We start from the raw sequence: 23,231 nt of genomic DNA, 5'->3' as shown, positions 1-23,231 counted from the left end.
TTGGATGCCAATATTCTGGAGAAGGTTCCTTACAAGCTAGCAACGGGGGGGGGGGGGGGGGGGAAACATCTCTGGCTGCTCGGAGTGAGTGGACGGCTCAGATTACTCATGGCAGGACCAGTGGTATAACTGAAACACTGTGTATCTGTGTATCCTCATGCTGACTATCTCCACAGCTGTTTATCTGCACGCTTTCCATTAAACGGTAAGAACAACAACTTATATTTTTTACAGCGGATTTCACATCAGGAGGCCGTCCCTCTTCAATGTGCTAATATACACGTGCATGCAACTGCCAGGATGGTGGAAGGCAAACTGGACGGACCTTGGTCTTCTTTCGTCTCGCAATTTTTATGTTCTTCCGTGACTCTGGCGATCTTCGAGGTGGGCTTCAAAAACCCTGAAGGTGGTCGCGGTCCACGACTTATCCCCAACACTGCTTGTAGAACTTCCATCTCCAGCATCAATGCAAGGTAAAACATAGCAGTCAAGCTGACCGGGTCAGATGCTTCCCACTGGTTAGCGGGAGTGGAAATAAGTATTTATAAAAATAAGTATTTCAACTGGATAAATCCATCCTCAGCTTCAAAAAAAACTCTAACATTCAAGGGAACCGAGTCAATTTGATGTGAAAGTGCCTTCAGTGCCCTGTGGAAAATTAATCGACACACCTGATGATGACTTCCCTTTCGTAAAACTTTTATATATACCGTGGAGAGAGGGAGGAAGCAAGCTTGTCAGGGAGCCATATATATATATATATATTTATATTCATAAAAATAAAAGCATAAGATGAGGGAGCGATTGCCGAGGGCACATGACAATTTCCATTCACTCCAAAAGTGTTAATGAGGCGTAAAACTAGTTTAATTCACCGCATGATCGAAATGATTTCTGGGGCACACACAATGTAATTACAGTGCTCAGTGTTCTATTCCAGTAGTCACTCACAGGGAATGCCTCTTCACGTGCTGGTATACAGGAGCAGCAGGTCTCAATCTGGCAATCTAAATAATAATTACTTACCATCCAAATGGCTTTACTTCACGCAAAGATTGCTTAAAAGTTTCTACCAATCTCTGCACTTCCAGAGGCTTTCTGGGGGTGGAACTCACACTTGATAAGAATTTTCCTTAACCATCCGTTGGTAAAATTGGTCATTCATTTCATGGCTGTTTGTGGACATCATTGTGTGCAAATTGGCGAGCTTCGCACCCCCCACCAAAAAAAATACACAGTCACCGCACATTACAGTAAATCCTGTGAAGCGCTTTGAGACGGCCTAATGGCAGGTACTATACTAAATGCAAAGATTATTTTATTGTTGTAAAAAACACATGCGAGTATAATTGTAACGAAACACTTTTTTTTCCTGTTAAAATATTTCAAGCTAGTATTTAGTTGGCTGTCCCTTCAGTCCGAGAGATGCCCATGATGTTGTTCCTGACAGACTTCCCTTTTCATTCACCCTTCAATGGCTTCGCGGACATCCCGGATGCCGTGAAACTGACAATTATGCCTTTGATTGAAGGTTAACGTCTACGTACTTAGCCTAAACAGATTAAGCAGCTGAATCAGAAGTCGAGGAATGTCAGCATTCACAGACAGAATGAATGTCTCGAAATCAAAATGTTTGGCAGGAAGTCACACTAGGGCTGCTGGAGGGCGATAAAAGCATGTCGCTGATGCAATAGCCAACTAAAATCATTACAAGCAAAGGTGAACTCGTACGTCAGTATCGATCGGATGTGAATCATGCTGCTGTAGCTTTACTAGATTTGAAGCTTAATTTAAGCTTAAATAGAACCCACATCATTTATTTCCTCTCGGTGGTAAATCTGAAGGTTTGGATTTGCTATTGATTGGTGATTAGGGCTATTGCGGGACTGTGTAGCTTGCAGTTTCGCCCGCACATTACAGTCAATTCACTTTACGGTGTATTCCGTGAAGCGCTTTGCGATGTCTCGAAGACGTGATAAGGCGCTGCATCAAGTGCAAGGATTATTATTATTATTACATAGAGTTACATCGAATATGCAGCACAGAAACGAGCCATTCGGCTAAACTGGTCTATGCCGGCGTTCATGCTTCACAAGAGCTTCCTCCTGCCCTTCCTCAACTAAGCCTATCAGTCCGGTTTAGTTCTTGTGTGGTGTGACTCCTGAGGTATTAGGAATGAGAAATTCCTCTTATCACCACATACATCAGCTTTGACCATGTGTGGTTGTGATGTGACTACGCACGATAGAAGCACATACCTTTGAAGCCAGCACAGTTGGCGGCAAGCAGAAGTTTTCAACCTACATTTTTTTTCCCGCGTACAACTATGAAAGGAAACCTCAACCTACTAAAGTGTGGGTCTTCGTTCAGTTTGACACGTTTAACAAAGCGCCGGCTTCCCTAAATAAAATGGCTCGATTATCCAAATCTTTAAACCAGAATGATGAAGTGCAATAGTTATTATTACGCATCAATATTATAGCTAGGGAGTAACAGTTCCCCCAGCTGGAAGCACTAATTTACTTTCTCACTTAGGGTAATTTGCATTACTCCTGGGTGAGCCTCTCACTCACCCGGCAGAGGCAGTTTTATTGCTTTCCCAACCATCTTGCTTCTCATGTCCCTTTCTTTTGATGCCGGCTTTTATTCTCGCTCCTGACACTTCTATTCTGTCTCCCCTGCCTGTTCCTCTTGTTTATGCTGGCTTTGAGCTCTCCCATGCTGGTATCTCGCTTTACCTTCTGGTTTAATTTGCTTCCGACTGCCTTGTTCATTTCATCACAGTCTGTCTTTATTTCTTCATCCCGTCTATCCTCATCTCCTAGCCACATTTTGCACAGACACACCACAAACATGATTCTCTTCCTCATGCTGACTGAATTTTTTTATCCCGATCCTTCCTATCTATAGCTTCTCCTCCCTCCCACTTCCTCTCTTCACCTGCTGAGATAAGGCAGAGACCTAATGTTAAGCGAAGTGCAGTCGCACAGCAACTGCACCAAACATAAGGCCAGCATTGCTCCACATTGTCAAGTGCAGTAGTGTTCCACAGATAATACACTGGACCCAAGGCCTCTATTTCTCTACATATGGACCATAGTAGCTTCTAAACAGCCTGGCTCAGATGATTGCACTCTTGTCTCCGAGTCAGAAGGTTGTAGGTTTAAGCCCCATCTTGGGACTTAACTCCCATAGTCTAGACTAACACTCAGCGCAGTGTTGAGATGTACTCCCCTTATAGCACTGTGTGTCCTCACCAACTGCATTACAGTTGCATAAGCGATGATTCGCCCCCAAAATACACAGTCGATTCACTTTACAGTGCATTTCTGTGAAGCGCTTTGAGTCATCTCGAAGACGTGATAAGGCTCTGTATCGAACGCAAGGATTATTATTATGATGTAACTTAGCAGCTAAAACCCGGCCCATTCTGACCATGAATGTGCCTTAGGGGACCAGGGGCAAGGCTTACTGAAATAAAAAAAAGCAGCACAGACTATTCGTGGGCAACACTTGTGTTCCAGTTATAATTTCAGTATGGAATTCTGCGCATTTTGTGTGGGTTGAGGAAGGTGGGAAGGAAGAAGGGAAACACAGCACAAAAACAACTCGAGGAAGGTTATTAAGTGCAAAACAGCTTTCAATCTCGACTTCATTCAAACTTCATGAAAAGTGCACATTTTGGGGGAATAAGAAATGCAAGTTAATAAACATTCCGGAGCTGTCAGTAGATCCAATGTTTTTCTTTTTATCTCAGCCACATGAGCTTATGAGCGCAGGCAGTGATCCAGTCATGAATTTCTACTTGGAGACACAACAGAAATGGAAACAGTTGGGTTTGCTTCAACCACTGCAGTACTTCCCTGAGAACAGTAGCCAGATGATAAAACAGTGGATTTAACACGATCACTGCAAACTAATACGCTGAATCAGTGGACAGAAAAGGGAACAGAAACAAAACCGCATACAACATCTATCTACAGTGCGTCCAGCACTTTGGGACGTCCTCCCGACGTGAAAGGCGCTAAACAAATGTAATTTTGTTGTCGTTGACCACCTACATTTACACAGTCACTGCACTTTACAGTAAATTTTAGTAAGCATCGCGACCTGATAAGCTGCTACATCAAGGTAACTATTATTATCCAGGATATCGCATGTCCAAATTACGACTCAATTTCTAAACCTGGTGCAGAGAAAGTAAAACATTCTTTAAACGCATGACTGTTAGATTTGAACACTTACCCCTGATGCACACAGTAAAGCCAACAACAACAACAATTTACATTTATGTAGCGGCATCCAGTGTCGGAGGCTTACCCAAGCCAGGAGGGAGAGGGAACGTGACTGGAAGCTCAATCAAAAAGCAAGGGCTTTATGCGGGATTTGAAGATGGGGAGGGATAGGGCGAGACGGAGGGATCGAGGGAGAGAGTTCCAGAGTTTTGGAGCGTCGTGGCTGAAGGCACGGCTACCAATGATGGAGGGGACAAGTGACAAACAATGAGGCAGGAACCAGCCAAGCAGAGGTAGAGGATGGTGGTGTAGGGGGTAAGCAGATCGAGAGGTAGGGGAGGTGCCAGGGATTTGAAAACAAGCGAGAGGATCCTGAAATCGATTGGGAGCCAGAGAAGCTCAGCGAGGACTGGTGTGATGGGTGGGGTGGGGTGGGTGGGTGGGGGGGTGAACCTAGAAAGTCTATAGCGTAATGGTGATGAAAGAATCAAGTAGAAAACTGGCAAAATAATTTGACAAAGGTCTCGTAACATTGCTCTTCAAGAATATAGCACAAATATTTTATCCAACAACTGCATAAACAGAGAGCGTAGAGGAAAGATTCCTGACCTGTAGTGTGCAGTTAATAAGAAGAAAATCCCATTAAGTGCACTGGTAAATTGGGCTATTTTCCTGGAGAAGGGAAAAAGTATCCCCCACCATATTATTTTACTGAATTGATAATAGTAGAATGTGGCTTTCGTTCTTGAGTTACTAGTGATAAGAGGCACACATGAGAATCTGTGCAGGATACTTTCACATTACATTAAACTAAACCATGTCCAGATTGAAGAAAACAAAACCAATTCTACATCAAAGCTCTCTCTGCGGAATAAGCATATCCGTTTACATATATCAATCACTGATCATATCTCAACTGGAAACATAGCACTTCCCTATAAATTATAATTATTCTACCTTTGACTTGTGTTCTCAAGTGCCAATTGGGACGAAACAACAAAAGCGTTCATCAGTTTAGTGAGTTTCTAGTAAAATATTAAAATAACTGGATGAGGAAAACACAGAAATGACTTCCTTGCACGAACTTTTAAAGCTCTCCAGGGGTACGGGATGGGGGAAATATAATTTCACTGACAATACAATTCGATACGTAACAAAAACTAAAGATGAGCAATGGGATATATGACACAGGGGAGTTGCCTAGATTACTCTACAAATGAAATACAACTCCTTTTTCAATAATCCTTAAAATCAGGATGCTACCTAGAGTCTATACTTGCTTCCCTACCTCGGGGCACTGTGGGATTTTCTTGCATTTCTTCCTATCTTTATCTATCCTGTAGCTCAGCATGATGCACAGGGAGGTTCCAGTTGGGATTCCTCATCAAGGAATCCAATTAATAAATAATTCCATTAGAAATGGTGACATGGAACCCTCCGTAATGTAAATGTGTACATAAGATATGTACTCCGTGGGGAAGTGCAATGGCGCAGTCTAGCCCATCGGAAGCTTCAAGATGCCGGGTCGTAAAATCCTAGCACACACGTGCGCATTTACAATTTCCCCTCCAGGATGAACTCCACCCTGTACAATCCCAGCTCCTGCAAGCGATCAGCTACAGAGCAGCACTCGCCTGGAAGCAAATATCCTCCTTTCCTCCCACACAAAGAATGAGAACTCTAAGAGAAGTCAGGCAAGGGAGATTTGTCAAATCCATTAGAAGACAATGTGTCGTGATGTCTTGCAGCACAAACTGTATTTCTGATTTACTTTGGTCACAATACACATGATGTTGTGCTCCCCTAGTCCTCTGGCTCTGGTCTGCTCCACATCCCCCGCCCCAACCGCCCTACCATCGGTAGGCCTTCAGCCTCTCAGCCCCGAGGTTCTGCCTCCTCCCTTTCCTCCTTCAAGGCCGGTCTCAAGACCTTTCTCTTTGACTGTGCCTTCAGCTCCCCTTTCGACTCTCTACCCCCTCCTCGCTGCCTCCCTTCCCTCCCCTCACCCTGACCATTTCCCCCCAATGCTTGGGTCCTGACCCAACTGCACAGCGCCTTGGGACGTCCTCCCGACGTGAAAGGCGCTCTATAAATGGAATCTTGTGTTGTTGTTGTTGTTGTATCATTGAGTAAATGGCAGGAGCTCCCCACACCGGGAAGGAAGGTACCCAAGTCATTGGGTCAACATGATAAGGAATTATAAAAATAGATTTTTTTTTACAACATCATTGCTCAGGTCTGTGGGTTGAAAACCCCTGTGATTGTGTAAAACAAAATGGAGTTGGAGGAAACAAATTCTGTTCTGTGCAAGTCTTCCTCTGTAATTCACATTAACATTTCTTCCATTCACATCTCAAGCAAGTATTTAATTTTTCTCTCGTGTAATTATCCTCGAGTAAAACCAGTTGTTCCGTTTGATCGAAAATAATTTGGGCTAGACATTTTACGTTTGAATGAATAGTCGTCCTGGGCTAAGATTTCTGAAAAGGAATAAAAGTTATCCTGCATTTCATTGCCTTTCAGAACCTACAAACTACTTTGTTAACAAACATTAAATTTAATTGAACCGTGGATACAGTTAATTGGAGTCTAATGTATTCTGCGATAAAGGGAAAAGAATCTCATGACACGAGCTGAGAAAATGTCCCAAAGTTGGATTTAAGCAAATCTGCAAATCCGAGGGACTCAAAGCACTCGATTTGCATAGAGTACAATACAAAACTATAACCCACACCGGATAACTGAAATGGAGCACAAGCATAATATTAACGACCTTTGTTGTCCTGCCAGATGTCGTCAAGACCTTTTTGAAAAGCTCAAGATGAACACAATACAGTATAATATCTACACAACACCCACTACAACTTGACCATTACCGACGGAAGAAGCCAATGAGACAGATTTCTAACAATGACCTCTTTGTGTCAGACTGTTTGGTAAGATTCCCTGTCTTCTATTCACAATGCACCACATGTGGGCTTTAACGACTTCAAGCCTGAATTTCTCCCACATAATTCAAGTTTCCCATCGAGCCAACAAGCATATGACACAGCTGGAGTTTTTTTTTTTTTAACATTGCGCATTTGTTCCTCCAAGAAGCTGCCCGTGACGATTTAAAAATTAGTATTGTAAAACATATTGATAATCCTTCCATTTGATGTAGTGTCTCATCACGTCACCCAAATGTCTCCAAATGCTTCACAGGATTTCACTGTAAAGTGCACTGACTGCGTATTTGTAGGTGAACACTTATCCGTTTTTCTTAAACAAGGGCAAGGAGCTTACAAAGTGGCTTTGATCAGCCTGGACTCCAGGTCAGCCTGGGGGTGGGGGGCGGGGTGGGGCGGCTTGTCATTCTCTGAAGTTCTGTCCACGAATCGGGCTTAATTGTCAGGAAAAATAAAACAGTGGAGTGACATACCTGAGACTAATAGAACCAACGAAATTCCTGGCACAGAAGGTTGCGGGTTCAAGCCCCACATAGTCTAAAGCTGACATTCAAAGACAGTGCTGGGGGGAGGGTGCGGGTGGGGGGGGGGTGGGGGGGTGTCGGGTGGTGCTGCCTTGTCGGAGATGCCATTCTTTCGATGCACGTTATACTGAGGTCCCATCTACCTGTTTAGGTGGACGTTAAAGTTTGTCCTGGTGTCCTGGCCAACAAATCGCCCAAATAAAATTGGTCACCCGCTCCATGGCTACTTGTGGGACATTGCTGTACTCGAACTGGCTAATGCATTTCACCCACAAAGTGCCCAGTAAATCCGCTTCGCAGTACATCCTGTGAAGCGCTTTTGAGATGTCAAAGAAAAAAAAAAACAATAATAATTTGGTCACTCAACCCACGACTGCTTGTGGGACGCTGCTGTGCGCAATTGGCTGCCGCGTTTCGCCCACAAATATACAGTTAATTCACTTTACAGTATATTCTATGAGGCGCTTTGGACGTCTAGACTAATGACGAGACTCTATATCAAATGCAGGAATTATTATTATTATTTTGTCTCAACCACCACTCCCAGCAGCGCATTCCATATCCTAACTACTCTGTGCGTGAAAAAGAATTCTCCTCACCTTCCCATTTGCTCGTTTACCAACTATTTTAAACTGATGCTTTCAATGGCAAAGCGAGTGAAAAAGAGAGAGATTTTTTTTCTTTTAAATGTCCCAAATTACTGCTCCACAGCCTGTTCTTGCCAAATTGTTCAATACTCTGACAGACCTGGGGGTGGGGGATGTCTTTGTGTTAGAAGATTGCGGGTTCGTGCACCATGGGTTGGGGTTTAGGTTCACAGTCCAGACTGGACCCTCCTGTGCAACATTTGAGAAGCACTGAATTGTCAGAAGTGGCATCTTTCAGATGAGATCTTAAACTAACGCTCCAACTGCCTGTTCAGGGGGTGGAAAAGAATGACGGCGTTATTTGAAAAGAGACGCGAGTCTCTCCTTGTGACCCTCCGGATGAATTAGCCATTACTTCAACGTGCTCAGATCCCACTTTGGTACCCGCTCGCCTCGCTCAGCTGGCTCCGGCCTCCTTCACACCCCTCGTCCCCTCCGCTCCACAATCGGCAGCCATGCTTTCAGCCACGGTGAGCGGAGGATCTGGATCTCTCTGCCTCAATCCCACTGCCTCACCCCCTTCTTGTCCATCTAAACACCTTCCTCTTTGACCATGCCTATGGTCACCTCCCCTCTCTCCTTGGCACAGCGTTAGGTTCCGTACACTGTTATGGGCTCTGAGACGTTACCCCGAATGAAAGGTGCTGTGTGAATGCAAGTTGTTGTTGTAGATGCATACATGTGAATTGTTGTTGTCAATAGGAAGTGTTAAATTGAATCTAAACAACCCTATCAGATGCCATTTTTTTTAAAAAAACTTGCTATCCTTTTACAGTGAAGTGAAACATATATAGCACAGATGAGGGCCATTCAGCCCATTGTGCTCCTCCTTTAAGAGCAATCCTTTCTGTCCCATTTACCCGTTCTTTCCCCATACCCCTGGAGCTCACTCCTTTTTATTTTTTCATTCGAAAATGGAGCTGACCATTTAATCCGATTTAATGGCACACCCGGTAACACTTGTTCAGGAGAGGAAGGCACAGACACTAATCAGCAACTGGATCCGCCATTAGTTGTGCTTTGCAGCTGTCATCATTCGGTCGGGGACGATTCCAATCAGTGAACATGGCTAAAGTGGTTAAACCCGCTTTAGTATGCATCGTTGGGGACTACAGTACCAGCTCATTTACCATCTGCTTAGTCTTGTGGTCATGTCTCAATTCTTACCTAATAGCGCATTAATAGCACACTCTCTCAATGTATGCACAAGTTGGCCCTTTGAACCCAGATGCACATTGAGCTGTAGATAGTGACCAGAGCTCCATCCTAGAAAGGGTGAGCCCATTGTATCAGATGACTTTAAACTCGTTAGGATTTTTCCTCCACCTTTTAACACAAAATCAAATAAACGAGAAGGACGCGCAACACAACATAATTGATTGGTTCTGACTGATAGGAAATCTGGGGCATCTGTAGAACAAAAAGGAAATAAAGAAAGGACGAATTCCGTCTTTCAAATTTTAATTTAAACCACAGAAGCATCGGCCCATTGTCTCTATGCCAACTCTTTAAAAGAGCCATCCGTTCAGGCCAATTTCCCTACCCTTTATCCTATCCCCTTTAAAATTGGCATAACGGGACTTTTCAGCACAATAACAAGCAAACATTTTCTACTTCACATTGCAAGCGCGATTAGTGGAAAACTTTAAAGGTTCCAGTGTGTTTACAACAGATGCTGGATGGTTGTGATCTAAAGGTTGGGCACGTTCGACAGCCAGGATGTCAATCTGAAACCTAGTCATGTACGCAGCCTGACATCTGATGGGAGATGAAGGCCATTGAGACAAAAAAAGGCTAAATGATGCTCATCAAGTAGTCTGAATAATACTTTGCAAGGCCAGCGAGGTATTCCTCATCACATGGATTTGCTCTCAGTTTTCTGTCTGTTGCACCTGTGGGGTTGGCAGGGTTGGCCGTGCGTTTCAACAGGAAAGTCAGGTCTAACCGACCTCCTGAAGACAGATCCTGGTCTTCAACAAGAACAAGGAAGATAGATGTTGTTCAGTATTGCACAAGGTCTACAGATCAGTGCACTTAAAGCACCCTGCACCATTCTGTGGATCTTCGATAGTGAAAGTTAGTATTATTCAACTAAGTGAATATTTTGCCCATCCCCAGCTAGGAATTGTAGTTGAGTGAAGCCCTATGCTGGGTACAACAGTGCACTCCAATGGGGAATGAGAGTGATTGATCTAATTTTGTGCGGAGGATGTTGAAAGTTAAGACATTATCTTTTCCTCTTTGTGTACCATTCTACATTTGACTGCAATCTCAGATTTGCCATCCTTCAGATGAGACGTTAAGATGAAACCCTCGTCCCTGCCTGTTCTTCAGGACATTAATGACCCCATGACAATATTAAAACTCGAGTGGAGTCCTGTAGCTCAGTGGTTAAAGCACTCGCCTCGCAAGCGAGTGACCTGGGTTCGATTCCCGGCAGGGCGAAACCTTGGGCAAGTTTCCTTACTCCACACGTCTGATAATAATCCCTCAAAAAATTTTTAAAAATAAAATAATAATTCGGTCACTCAATCCACAGCTGTTTGTGGGGACGCTGCTGTGCACAATTGGCTGCAGCGTTTCGTCCGCAAATATACAGTCAATTCACTTTACAGTATATTCTGTGAAGCGCTTTGAGACGTCGAGAAGACGTGAAAAGAGCTATATTAAATGCAAGGATTATTATTATTATTATCACAATTATTATAACAGTCCCCTAGAGAAATGCAGCGCTGGGGGGGTTCTACATTGTCGGATGTGTCGTCTTTTGGATGAGATTTAAATTGAGGTCCCATCTGCCTATTCAGATGGATGTGAAAGTTCTCATGGCACAAATTGAAAAGCGAAGGGAGTTTCTACTGGTGCCCAGGCCAACAATCCCCCCCAAATAAAATTGATTACATTCCCTTTACAACTGTTTGTGGGACCTTGCTGGTTCCAAATTTGCTGTCGAGTTAGTGCACACATTACGCACTCACTGCACTTTAAGTAAATCGTGTGAAAAGCGCTATACCAACCGTAAGGATTATTTTTATTATTGTGTTACTTCGACTGTGTCCTTTGATGCAGCTCTGACTGTAAAATCCCTGTGTAAGTAACTAATGTATGATCTCGTCAAAACTAATTTGCAGTGGGTAAAGGATAATTGTGCCTTGTTGCTGAGGCAAGACTTTTCACTTCTATTGTACAATTAACAGTACGAACGAGATTTGTCAAGCTCGAGACAAAGATTAAGACAAAAATAGATGTATCCTCTTAAAATACTTCCAACGTGGCTTAGATTTTCAACAATTGTAAAGACATCTGAAGAGTCACCTGAATATAAAAAAAAACCTTAAAACAGTTTACATTTTGATGGTGCAAAAAAATTATCAACTCCATGTTGTAAAGAGAGCAAATAGAAGTACGTGAAAACAATGAAACTATGTTCTACAGAGATTCCTACCAACAGTGACAAAAGTATTAATGTGAGCTCTCCGCCCATAAAATGAGTGGGCGCAATTTTATTTCAAACTCTCTTGAATTAATTGTTAATTAATGATCAGAATAGATTTTTTTTTCAAATTCTTGTCCGGGTAAAACTCAAACAATAACAAGGCCATTACGGACACCACAGCAAGGCAATAGCAATGCGTGTGAAATAATAAATAATATCATGACATAGCTTGCCAAACACTTACCGGGTATGCCTTGACTGCCTAACCCAATTTTGAGTTCCCTTGGCTCAGTACTCATAAACGACGCACACTTTGTATCCTCGAGGAAACAGGGTCCTCTTCCCTGCATCCTGTCAAAGGCACCGTGAACGTCATACGCTCCCGGTGAAGGAATATCCTGAAAAAGAAAACGAGCCACAATTCTTTAAACCAAAAGAACCATCGACAGATTTAAACTCCCTCTGAGACCGTGCCGTTAGTCACCTCCCTCTCCCCATTCTCCCTGGCTCAACTTCCACCCCAACACAGTGGAGAGCTCCAAGAACTGTGTCCTTTATACTGGAAGACATTATATAAATGTATATCATTGCTGATTACTGCCTAAAATTACACTACGTCTTGGTTCTGTAAAATCATTTAGTTTGAAGAGTTAAGACTCTGCAATTTTACTGATGCAGCAGAAAAGACCGCGGTGTCGATGACTGATTCTTGGTTTGCAGATCTATCAGAGTACCTCGAATAATAACACTGCTTGGATTTGCTGATTCTGAGAAGGATTGATGGGTGCATGATTGAGCCAGTTGACGGTGTCCGATAAAAATATGAGCTTGGACTGATTTGAAGAAACCTGATCAGGAACAGGTACACGATTGATTGATTGATTGATTGATTGATTGATTTGTTCGATCAAATATTGCTATATTCACAACGTTAGACAGACAATAAATATGGATACAATATTTTTATGATTGTCCTTTCGACTCTCTTTTCTGTTCTCTAAGCGCGAAATTTGCCGTTGGTCGAGAGAAAAGCAAACAGTTAAAATCAAAGCAAAAAAACAATCAGCAGCATCAAGTCACAGCACCTTGGGATGTCCTCCCGACACGAAAGGCGCTATACAAATGTAATTCTGTATTGTATCATCTGGCAGAAATCAGAAAAACTGAGTTCTACCACACAACCTTCAATGTAGGTGTTACCTTGGCTCAATTATTAGCACTCTTGCTTCTGGGTCAGGAGATTGTGAGTCCAAGGCTCATAGATAACCTTGGGTGCGGAGATCAATGCATCACCACAGCTGCCAAGCTTGGGATAAGATGTTAAACTGTCTATATATTCAGGTTAAACCTCGGCATCCAGAAAGAGGAGACTAACATTTACATTTATTTACTTTTGATCATACTTATCCAAAACAGGATCACCCCACAACAAGGTGCCTCGTTGGAGCAGGAGCTCGCTTAATACATAAATGGCCCAGAAGCACATAAGTACTAGAAACTTGCAAACAAATCAACCCTCCCCCCCCTCCCCACCCCCACCTCCAAAAAGGCTGGTGTTTGGCCGTGGAGGAGGGTACTTGCAAACACATGCGCAAATCACCAAAGCATTGTGTTAAGAAGCACGAACCTCTGGAAGAAGGACATTATTCCGATTTTTTTTCCCCTGAGAAAAAGAGGTGTTTGTAAAATGAATGTCAATATTCTGACTGGCTTTAATCAGCTGCAGGCATAATAAAACACAAGTACCATCACAACACAATCGAAAGCATTTACTAATTGCTGCATTAAAACCTCATTATTACAAAGTCACCATGACTGGCTAAATAGCCCATGCTTGACACGCATTTTACTGAGTCCGTGCTGTTGGGTGTGCTAAAACTGTAGAGCATTGCTTTACAGCATTAGCAATTACTGCATTAAATGTGAATCACTCAGTGTGCAAAGTATCTATTAAAGTAAATGTACTGCAATAATATATCGTCGGAGGAGAAGAGAGAAACACTTAGCTATTCCAATGGCAGAACTCTTAGACCTCGCCAGTTAAAACCGTTTGCCTTCAAACCTAAGCCGTGGGGAATTGGGAGAAATTCTTAAATTCCGTCACAACGTGGAAACCGATTTTCTGAACTTTGCTTAAAAAGAAAGCTTTCAAATTGCGAATTTTCCCCCAATTCTGTGTGAAAGTAATTTTTGAGACCAAATGTTCCTTCAGCTAAGACAGGGTGAAATTAAAGCAAATAAAGTGCGTCTCTTCAACTTCCCACAGTTTTTTTTTATTTCACATCAGCCAACCCACTTATTATGCGGATGACATACCAGTTTTGGTTGTTTTGTTTATGCGAAGACGTTCCATATTATATTCACAGAAGCAAATATAAATCTGAAATAAAATTGTGCTGTGTTGCATTGACTAGAATTAGTAATGAATTTATACTGCTAAAAAAACAAGTTACATGGGATCAATTACCTCCTGAGCATGAAGCTTTCCAGCACCAAGAGATAAAGTTAAAAATAAAGTTGCTCTGTGTAGGTAAATCAATAAGAGTCACATTATCACATTGCAGGATTTCCTGCTCCTGCCCCAGTCGATACCTGTTGCAGTGTTCCCACCCTTGAGTTTAGAGACCAAAGAATATAGTCAATTCACCTAATGATATATTCTGTGAAGCTCTTTGAGATGTCTCAACGACGTGATAAGACGCTATATGAAATGCAAGGGTTATTATTACTATTATTATTATTTAAGCGATTTCATACAAAGACTATTTAGTTCCAGGCAGTGCCTTTGATCCTGTTGCCAACAGGCCTTATGCTTCAGTGACAATTCATGGAATAAACGTTCATCTATAAACGTCCCCGGGCAATTATTAACTGGGGCACATCCAGGAGGGCTTCTCATCACTTTGGAGAGACGTTTCCGCAAGTAGGTATGGTCACCACGACATAAGTAGAGGGGGCTGAACGGACCTGAAAGGCAATGCAGAGGAGATCACCGAGGATGATCCTCACTGTTGGAGCAATGAGCAATGAACAGATAAGCTAAGACTTGAGAGACTTGAGAGAAGACATCTCGGAGGGGAACTCATGTTGTGATCTTTTGCAGAAGGTGTTTGTTGACTCTGGGCGTGGATAGGATCGGATCCAACTGTGATGACTGTTTCGCTCCCCAATCACAGGGTTGAATAATCTGGAAACTCTTACTGCCTACTCTTACCCACAAACATTAGCCGTTTAGGCAAGTTAGGGAATCTGGTGACTTAACACCAGAAAGAGTCAGCGGTTTCAAGAGAAAATCGCTGCAAAGTCTGGAGGAAAATTAGCCCTTGTATAATTTTGAAGGTGAATTCACACAGTCAAAAGCTGAAAGATCCATTACATGTATAACAAAATGAACACTAAATAAATAATAGGGCTAACAAGACAATTTTACAGAATACCTAATGCACCACATAATGGAAAAGGGTTTATAAAAGCTTTATAAGCCATTTTCATTTAGAAGGTTGATTAAGAAATGTTAGATTTTGGAAACCTTTCTCTTGTATTAAAACGGAGAGGGAACGATGATAAGTTTTATCAGTACTTGATAAGATGAAATTGTACATCTATTATTTTATTCATGATACAATTCTGCAGGAAGTCAGTGGTCCAATGTATCATCCAATGCATTACGCTTCTAATTGAAAAAGGTTTGGCTGTGCTCGGAAGGTCACAACCTAGTGGTCCAACAGCTTAACCCAGACCTCACCTTGGGTAGAAGGCCTAAACTACAACCGAGAGAGCAGCACGATGCACTGATTTTAGAGCTTAACCGGCACTTGCAATAACAAAATAACAATCCTTGCGTTCGATATCATGTCTGATCACATCATCAAAACATCTCAAAAGGTTTCACGGGATATTTCTGTGAAATGTAGTGACTGCGTATGTGCAGACAACATGCACGATGCTCTCATCTCCTTTTCAATCTCTCTGTCGCTCAGTCTCTCTCGGATAATATTCCTTTTAATGAAAAACAGTGCATTAATCCTACCATTTGAGCGAGAATGAGACAAGTGAAAAGAAAAGGTATTGCTTTTTATTGCCAAAATTGAAAGCGAATTTTCAAAAAAAATCTGCCCCAAATCCTCATTTGATTATTATATAATAATACTAATGCATAATAAATAATAATCCTTGCATTTGATATAGCGCTTTTCACGTCTTATTATTATTATGATTATTAGACAATCAAGAATCTCTGGGATTAACAACGACTACAATAACAATATCATTTTCAATCCAGGTGGAGACATTGTACAGGCAGCAATTAGATCTCGTTGTGCTGTCAGTCTCTTGTCAAAGAATACAGCGCTAAGAAATCCCTGATTGCCCTATCACTCCTGTCTTATCGAATCTACCGAGCCGAACGTCAATGTCCACATTAGCCAAGGTCCCTGCCGCTGACCTCGGTAGCAGACACACATGCGTTCTGCAAAGAATACTCAGCGATCGCTGGAAACACATAACCGAATGATCACTGTGCTGCTTCACCTGAGTCCCACGTTAATCTTGCTGGCTCCGCTTATACAACCGGTGGACTTCTGTACCAAGGGGTGGGATGAGGGGGCGGGGCTTATGATATAACACACTCATCGGCAGACTCGCTCACTTTCAGAGCCAAGATACAAGATCATTTCCTAAAAATTCAGGTTAATTCGACATTTGTTTGTCAACCTGGCTTAGTCAGTAGCCCTCTCGGCTTTCAATATGGCCTTGTGAATGTCCTGACAGCCGTTTGCTCCCATCGTCTCCCCAACACCATGCACTACTCCCAGACTTGTTCAAAGAACGGAGAGAAAACAGGAGAGAGAAAAGAAATCAGAAGATGAGTCACTTGCAATTTCTTTCTCTAATTTCAGGACAAAGTTCATACTTCTTGCCCCGCCGGTTAAGTGGCATATTGGGCAAAAGCCTCTGAGTGAGGTGTCCTGCCCACACTAAGTAAAAACTTGGCGCGGGAAGAGAAAGAAAAGAACAGAGCCATTTTTACATATGTACAGTATTAAAAAGGCAACCAAAAAAAAATACAATATAAATGGCTACTGTTGGTTACTGTTTAATCTTGGAAATCTGTAACGCAAACCTGATTTGACTGAACGCAGTAATTAATGCATATAATAAAACTGCAATTTCTGTTTGAATTTTGAGCTATCCGTCGAATGTTCAATCGCAAAACATAAAGGCTTTTTAATTGATTTTTCGGCTGATGTGATGATTTGAATCAGCGATGATTACAAAGTACGCATTTTGCATCCCAACCTTGTCAACATCTGCTGTCAATACACGACGAGATAATGTCAAACAATTTATACTTTGCCAAACAATTCAGCGTCATCGCATTGACTGGCCTTGAAATACATTCATGATTCTTGTGCCGTGAATTATGATGGATTATTTGTTGATTTTCTTCCTGGCTTTTGACAACGTCAACTTCAGTTGGCTTCATGTGAACCGTGATATCTTTCTTCCTGGATGGTGCGAGCGAGCTGTATTGTTTTCGAACGTCTGTCACATTATAATGCAAGACGCTGCATTATTTACCGCTTTAATCATGTTACCAAATAACCCGCTCCAAAAAAAGTATTGAATGAAATCTTAAATTACCCTTATTAAAAAATAGAAAAACAACTCAATGATAAAGGTCGACCGGTAATATATTCGAGTAAACAGACGGTGAGTCAAGGCAGCATATTTAATTTCGATTCTTTCAGGTTGTGAGGACTGGCACGGTGTTGTAAAGCGCAGGCAGAAGTTGACGTAAAAGATTCCCACAGGGAACACTAAAGTCAGTGCTTTGTCTTTAAACCCTCACATCTGCACATACAAAAGGGCTGATCAGTAACACTGTTAAAGCGAGCCTCCGTAAAAGTGTACTGAGCTTAATACTCAGGGTCCCCAGTGTACAAAGATGTCCCTTTGCCTGCCCCCCATTCAATTCTGCCCGTCAAGGACCAACGGGAAATGTACTCAATACAATGCACAGCTACTGCCTGTGTTCGTCACGTTCCTCATTGGGTCTGAGGTTTAACCGCATCCAGCTGACCAAGGGAGAGAATGAAAAGCACCGACCACTGCGCATTCACACTGCAAACATCTGGGTGTTCAATTATCCACATTGGGATCATTCTGCGGCAGGGCAGCAAGGTCCCAACACAGGTCCAGTGTGTGGCGTGAGACTTGGACTTCAGGAACATCAAAATAACGTGCCATGTCAGATGCAAGGATAATAATAATAATAAAATACAATACAGATTCGCTGCCAGTTCTTTGCTTTGGAATACGTTAACCGTACATTCCCATCACTACCACAGGCTACAGACAAGGAAACCAAACCAACGCCTCAGAAAAGGCCATTGAGATAATCGGAACCAACCCGTAAGCAGCCAAACACCCACGTTACTTGATCATGGTTAATTGAGCGAGCAGTGTTCTGTCTCCGATGAATTAAAGGGTTATGCAGAGTTCACAATTTTCTGCTGTGATGTCCTACCAGCATCTATTCAGGCCACAACCAAACGGATTTTACATGCGCTTGAATGTTTGACACGAACCAGGGGGATTGTCCATTTGTAGTCAAGGGTTTGTGGTGCCAAAAGTAACCTACTAAACAGTCAGGCTTGTGACATCCTTTCTCAGAGGCACACAAAATTAGCATCACGTACGTATTGCGGTTCAAAGAGGCTTCAACAATCATTGGCCACTGGCTAATCTCATGTTACATGCCCTGTGCGGTGCCTCTGGTTAACACTGACAATTCTCCATGTTAAATCCCTGCCTGATTGCGAGGCAAGGCCAATAAAGTCCATGGATGTGTTAGGAGAGTTTGAGCTCACTGTCCTTCTGGGGATTGGGAGGTAAACCTCGCCTCGCTCCGGGCGGACCTTCCGTCACTCTGCCTCCACCCTCTGGAACTCCATCCCGCAGTCCCTCCGCCTCGCCCCCACCCCCCCCCTTCCCTCGCCACCTTCAAGACCCACCTCAAGACCCTTCTCTTCGACCCGTGCTTTCGATCTCCCTGCTTCCCCCCCCCACCACTGCCCTCCACCCTCCCTGACCCTGACCCCCAGCTCAGGTCCATAACTCTGTTTGTCCAGCGCCTTGGGACGTCTTCCCGACATGAAAGGCGCTTTACACATGGAATTGTGTTGTTGTTGTTGTCTTCTTGGAGCTGAACTTCTTGAAGGTGAGCCCATTGGCAACAGAAGGTCAGAATTGAGTCCAACCTCTGTGGCAGTCTCAATAGCCTGGTTCTTGAGCCAAGTGAGTCTGTAGTACTCCAGGATACTACCGATAATAATAATAATCCTCGCATTTGACTTAGCGCCTTTTTATGTCTTCGAGACGTCTCAAAGCACTTCACAGAATATACTGTAAAGTGAGTTGACTGTATATTTTGTGGGAGAAATGCCACAAAATCACAGAGCTGCCTCATCGGCAGGACTTTGAGGGGCAGTCTAGTCAATGAGAGCGCAGAATTTTCCCTCTCAGCTCCTGTTAACCCTTCGCACCCTAACGGTTAGGGTGATCCAAGCAACGGGAAATATTTTATAGACAGTGCTCCTAATGGCAAGCTATGTGGTTTTAGCTGGTTAAACCCCAGCAGCATCCCAGAGCACACTCTGGAGCACACCCCAATCCTTGTTTGTTTGCCAACCCTCATGTAATGCTCTCTGGAATTAGTTAAGCAGGGTGTTTTCCTCCAGGTTGAGAGTACGCATTCCATTCTAGACCCAGGGAAATTTTCATGTGCACGTGCCACCCGAATGTGGCACACTCCCGACAAGAAGAAGTAGCGCTCAAACATTGTCAAACACCGATACGAAGAAATCCGAGTGAACGTCTCCAGGTCTGAGGCACAAGCCCCACTTCTGAGCTCTGGTGATAAGTCACACAGAATGCCTTTAAATAACTTTTTTTCTTTCAGATACCGATCAACCTGCTGTCCATTTCCAGATTTTTTTTTCATTACATCCTTAGATTGTCACCCTTTGTTATTCTATCACCAAAGTGAAGCAAAACTGTTTGCTGACACAAATCAGGGCTATTGTATTGGAAAGACTAACTCTATCAGATCAGATCATCCGAAATGTATTCTAAGAATCATTAGACTAAAGAGTGAGCTTGGACAGACACTTGACTCAGGAAATCCTATTGATTTTAGCAAACAATGCCCTTCCAGAAATGGAAACAAATATCCTTTTCAAAAGCTAGCACGTCCGGTGGTAATATGCTGGCTGGGTTTCGTTTCTGATCCTTCTGAAAAAAAAATCAATCTGTCAACCAAAAAATATACGGTCTCTCTCGAAACCGATGTTGCCTGTTGTGTAAAGTTACGAGGTGTAACTTAAGGAGCAGGTTTTCAAGGCTGAGAAAAGTCAAGGAAAGATCCAGTAGTTACAGAGGACCAGACTGACTGGGTGGCAACCAGTGACACATTCAGATGACTTACCCTGATCTTGGAGAGAGGTAACTATCCACGCATCATCGGAATTTCAATCAGAGTTTTGGGCGTCACCGAGACAAATGAGAAGCAGTTAGGTTTCTCATCAGAGCACAAACATTCCCAAACATTGACCCCTTGGATTCCCATCAGACGGAGGCCAGCTTCCATGTCCCCTAACCACCAGCTTTGGGATGAATTTGCTGGTAACCAGCCAACTCACTGAAAGTGCAATTCTTCCGCTAAGTTTGGCACAACGTGTTCCCGTGCTCTCACATATAACTTAAATCAAATTTTCACATTACTATTAATAATACTCTTTGCGTTTGAATACAGCACACTATTGAGACGTCTCAAAGCGCTTCACGGGACAAACTGTAAAGTAATGTGACGAGGGGTGCTTTGTGGGCGAAATATAATAAAATGTGATTCATGTCCCAGTTGGTAACACCCCCACCTGCATAGGCCAGACTGTCATGAAATCAAGCCCAACTCCAGGACTTTAAGCTCCTGGTCTAGGCTGACATTTCACTGCAGTGCTGGGGAGCACTGGATTGTCAGAGATGCCCTCCTTCAAGTACAATGTTAAATTAAGACGTTAAAGATCCTTTGAAATCATTGGAAAAAAAGTTTCTCTTCTTCCTGGTCAAAAATCCACCCTTTAAATAAATCATTAACTTAATAAGCCATGAACAAATTGGCTGTGTCTTTGCCTACAACCACCAGTTACCAGACTTGACAACAATTAACCTGCAAAGTGGTTTCAGAAAATTTGACATTATAGATGCTCCATTAAACCCAAGGATTATGATTGTGCATTGAAATAACATGGCAGTAATTTTTTTTATTCTGGAATATGAATGATCCATCACCAATCTAACTGGTTGTGATTTAACGATCAGCTTCTCTATTGTGTTGAGCATATAGCTTTACCCACGGTACTGTTAAAGAGTGCTGTGGATTCTGAATTATCTATACTGTCCGCAGACACACCTGGTGGGTTGTATAAAACTCAGACACAAAAACTGATCACGGGGTATGAATTAATAATAGTAGGTTGTAGGGACGAAAACAAAAGTAGGTTAATTGATACTGAAATGGTACCATATGAAATGGACTTATATGAAAAATATGGCAGAATCAATTGGAATAAGTTTGATACATTCCTGAAGTGATAAAGTACCAACTATTAAACGTTAGATGCATCTGCCTGAAAAGAATGATACAATCTTCAATCTCATATGAATTGCAACCAGTGATTTTTGACACCAATAATCCTGACTATTATATGAAAAACGCACAATTTGCTATTCAGCACCACATCTACATCAGCTGCAGATGCATTTCAATTGATTATTGATGGATAGTGAAGGGTCTGAGAGCCGAAGATAGTATTATAGCAATGCAGTCAATGAGCCAAGATGAATAGGAAGCAATAATAGGCAATGTCTGTATCCACTCATTCCATTTTTTCTCTTTCTTTGAGAAATGGTACAACACAATGCTGAAGGGTATTAACAGGCAGTTAATAATTTGCACGATATTCAGGACGTGTTTGCGCTGTGGTACCATAGCCATTAGGAATTGGGTTAAAAGTGAATTTAGGCACCTGACAATGCAGCATTTCCCATTAGGGCATCAGCCTAGACTGTGAGCTAAGCCCCAATTTGTGGCTTGAACCTCCAGTCTCTGACGCTGAGATGAGAATGCTAACGGCCACAAGACTTATAGTTAATTCACTGTACAGTATATTCTGTGAAGCACATTGAGACATCTAGAAGACGCCATCAGGCGCTATATCAAATGTAAGGATTATTATTATTATAGGCTGGAATTCATCTTATTACTTAATAATGATTTATTTCAGTTTTCACTAAATCCACGCCACAAGCTTATACAACCAAGGTTTACAAAGGTAAATGGGCACAAGCACACAGCACTCAGATAAAATTCCCGGGATAACCGTCACTTCACGAGTCCTCACACCCACAAGCTGAGAATGCGATGAGTTGCTCACCAAACAATAATATATTGATATACAGGGTGACCAAAAAGTTGCTTCAACCCTATTATCACCTTAAAAGTTGCAGAAGGCTCGAGAGAGAGAGAGCACATTCAGCAGCGACCGACGAGGCATTTTGCCCGGATGAACTGGATTGTTGTCCAGGACTTATAAAACAGGTAAAGACACAAATGAATCGGGGCCGGGAAATTTTGTTCCGACTTATCCGGTGTCCGGGGTGAACTGGCATTCCTCCTGGGGCGGAGCCCATTCCGCTCCTTTGATTGGAAAAAGAGTCGGTGCGATTGCACGTAAATCTCCGTCCTTACTTTGCGTAAACCGGAGAGCGATTTGGAAAGAGGTGAGTCGGATGATTGTGAATGTGTCGCGTGGCTTTCTATCCTTTTAAGGGATCATGGCAAAGAAAGCTTGTCGCGAGGCAGTTTAGGGCCCCATAAGGTTCCAACTCGCCTCGTGACCAAGTCGCGAGAGGTGGTTTTACTGCTCGTGTTCGCTGCCCGCCTCAGGTGTCAGAGATTGTGTCTTACTTGTGCGATGAAATTCCACTCATTTATCCACTTTACCAACCAGTAGAAATTCCCACCCCTAGGTTTTTATATATATATATATATATATTTACATATATATTTCTGTTGGAAGAGGAAAACATTTAGAATGGAAAGATCGCCCACAAAACATAGAACACAGAGAGATTCATTCCCCTGAGTTGTTAGGTGCGGAATTCTAATGTGAATCGATGCGAGTAAATCAATGTAAGGGAAAGAGATACAGAGTGTTGTGTTCCAGGAAGAATAACTGATGACTGCTTTGCAGGAGACTGCCGGACTGAGTAAGGAGAAATCCTTTGAACATTTCGCAAGAGACGACTCATTTTGTAAGACCGAAAACAGTAAGAGATTAATGAGAGGAAATTCCGACGACTGGTTAATAGCTACGAGG

General features: G+C 42.7%; 1 protein-coding gene across 1 annotated transcript in view; it reads right to left on the bottom strand.

Moving 5' to 3' along the window:
- Positions 1-23,231, bottom strand: part of stpg2 (sperm-tail PG-rich repeat containing 2) — a 290,142-nt gene that overhangs the window by 194,976 nt on the left and 71,935 nt on the right. The window contains exon 11 of the mRNA XM_007902544.2: positions 12,035-12,188. Within this exon, the coding sequence (XP_007900735.1) occupies positions 12,035-12,188 (154 nt within the window). The remainder of the gene's footprint in view (positions 1-12,034; positions 12,189-23,231) is intronic.

Source organism: Callorhinchus milii, unplaced genomic scaffold (genome assembly GCF_018977255.1).
Source record: "Callorhinchus milii isolate IMCB2004 unplaced genomic scaffold, IMCB_Cmil_1.0 Scaffold1, whole genome shotgun sequence".
NCBI classification, from domain to species: domain Eukaryota; kingdom Metazoa; phylum Chordata; class Chondrichthyes; order Chimaeriformes; family Callorhinchidae; genus Callorhinchus; species Callorhinchus milii.
Note: the sequence above shows the minus strand (reverse complement) of the source record. Positions and strands in the feature narration are given on the sequence as shown.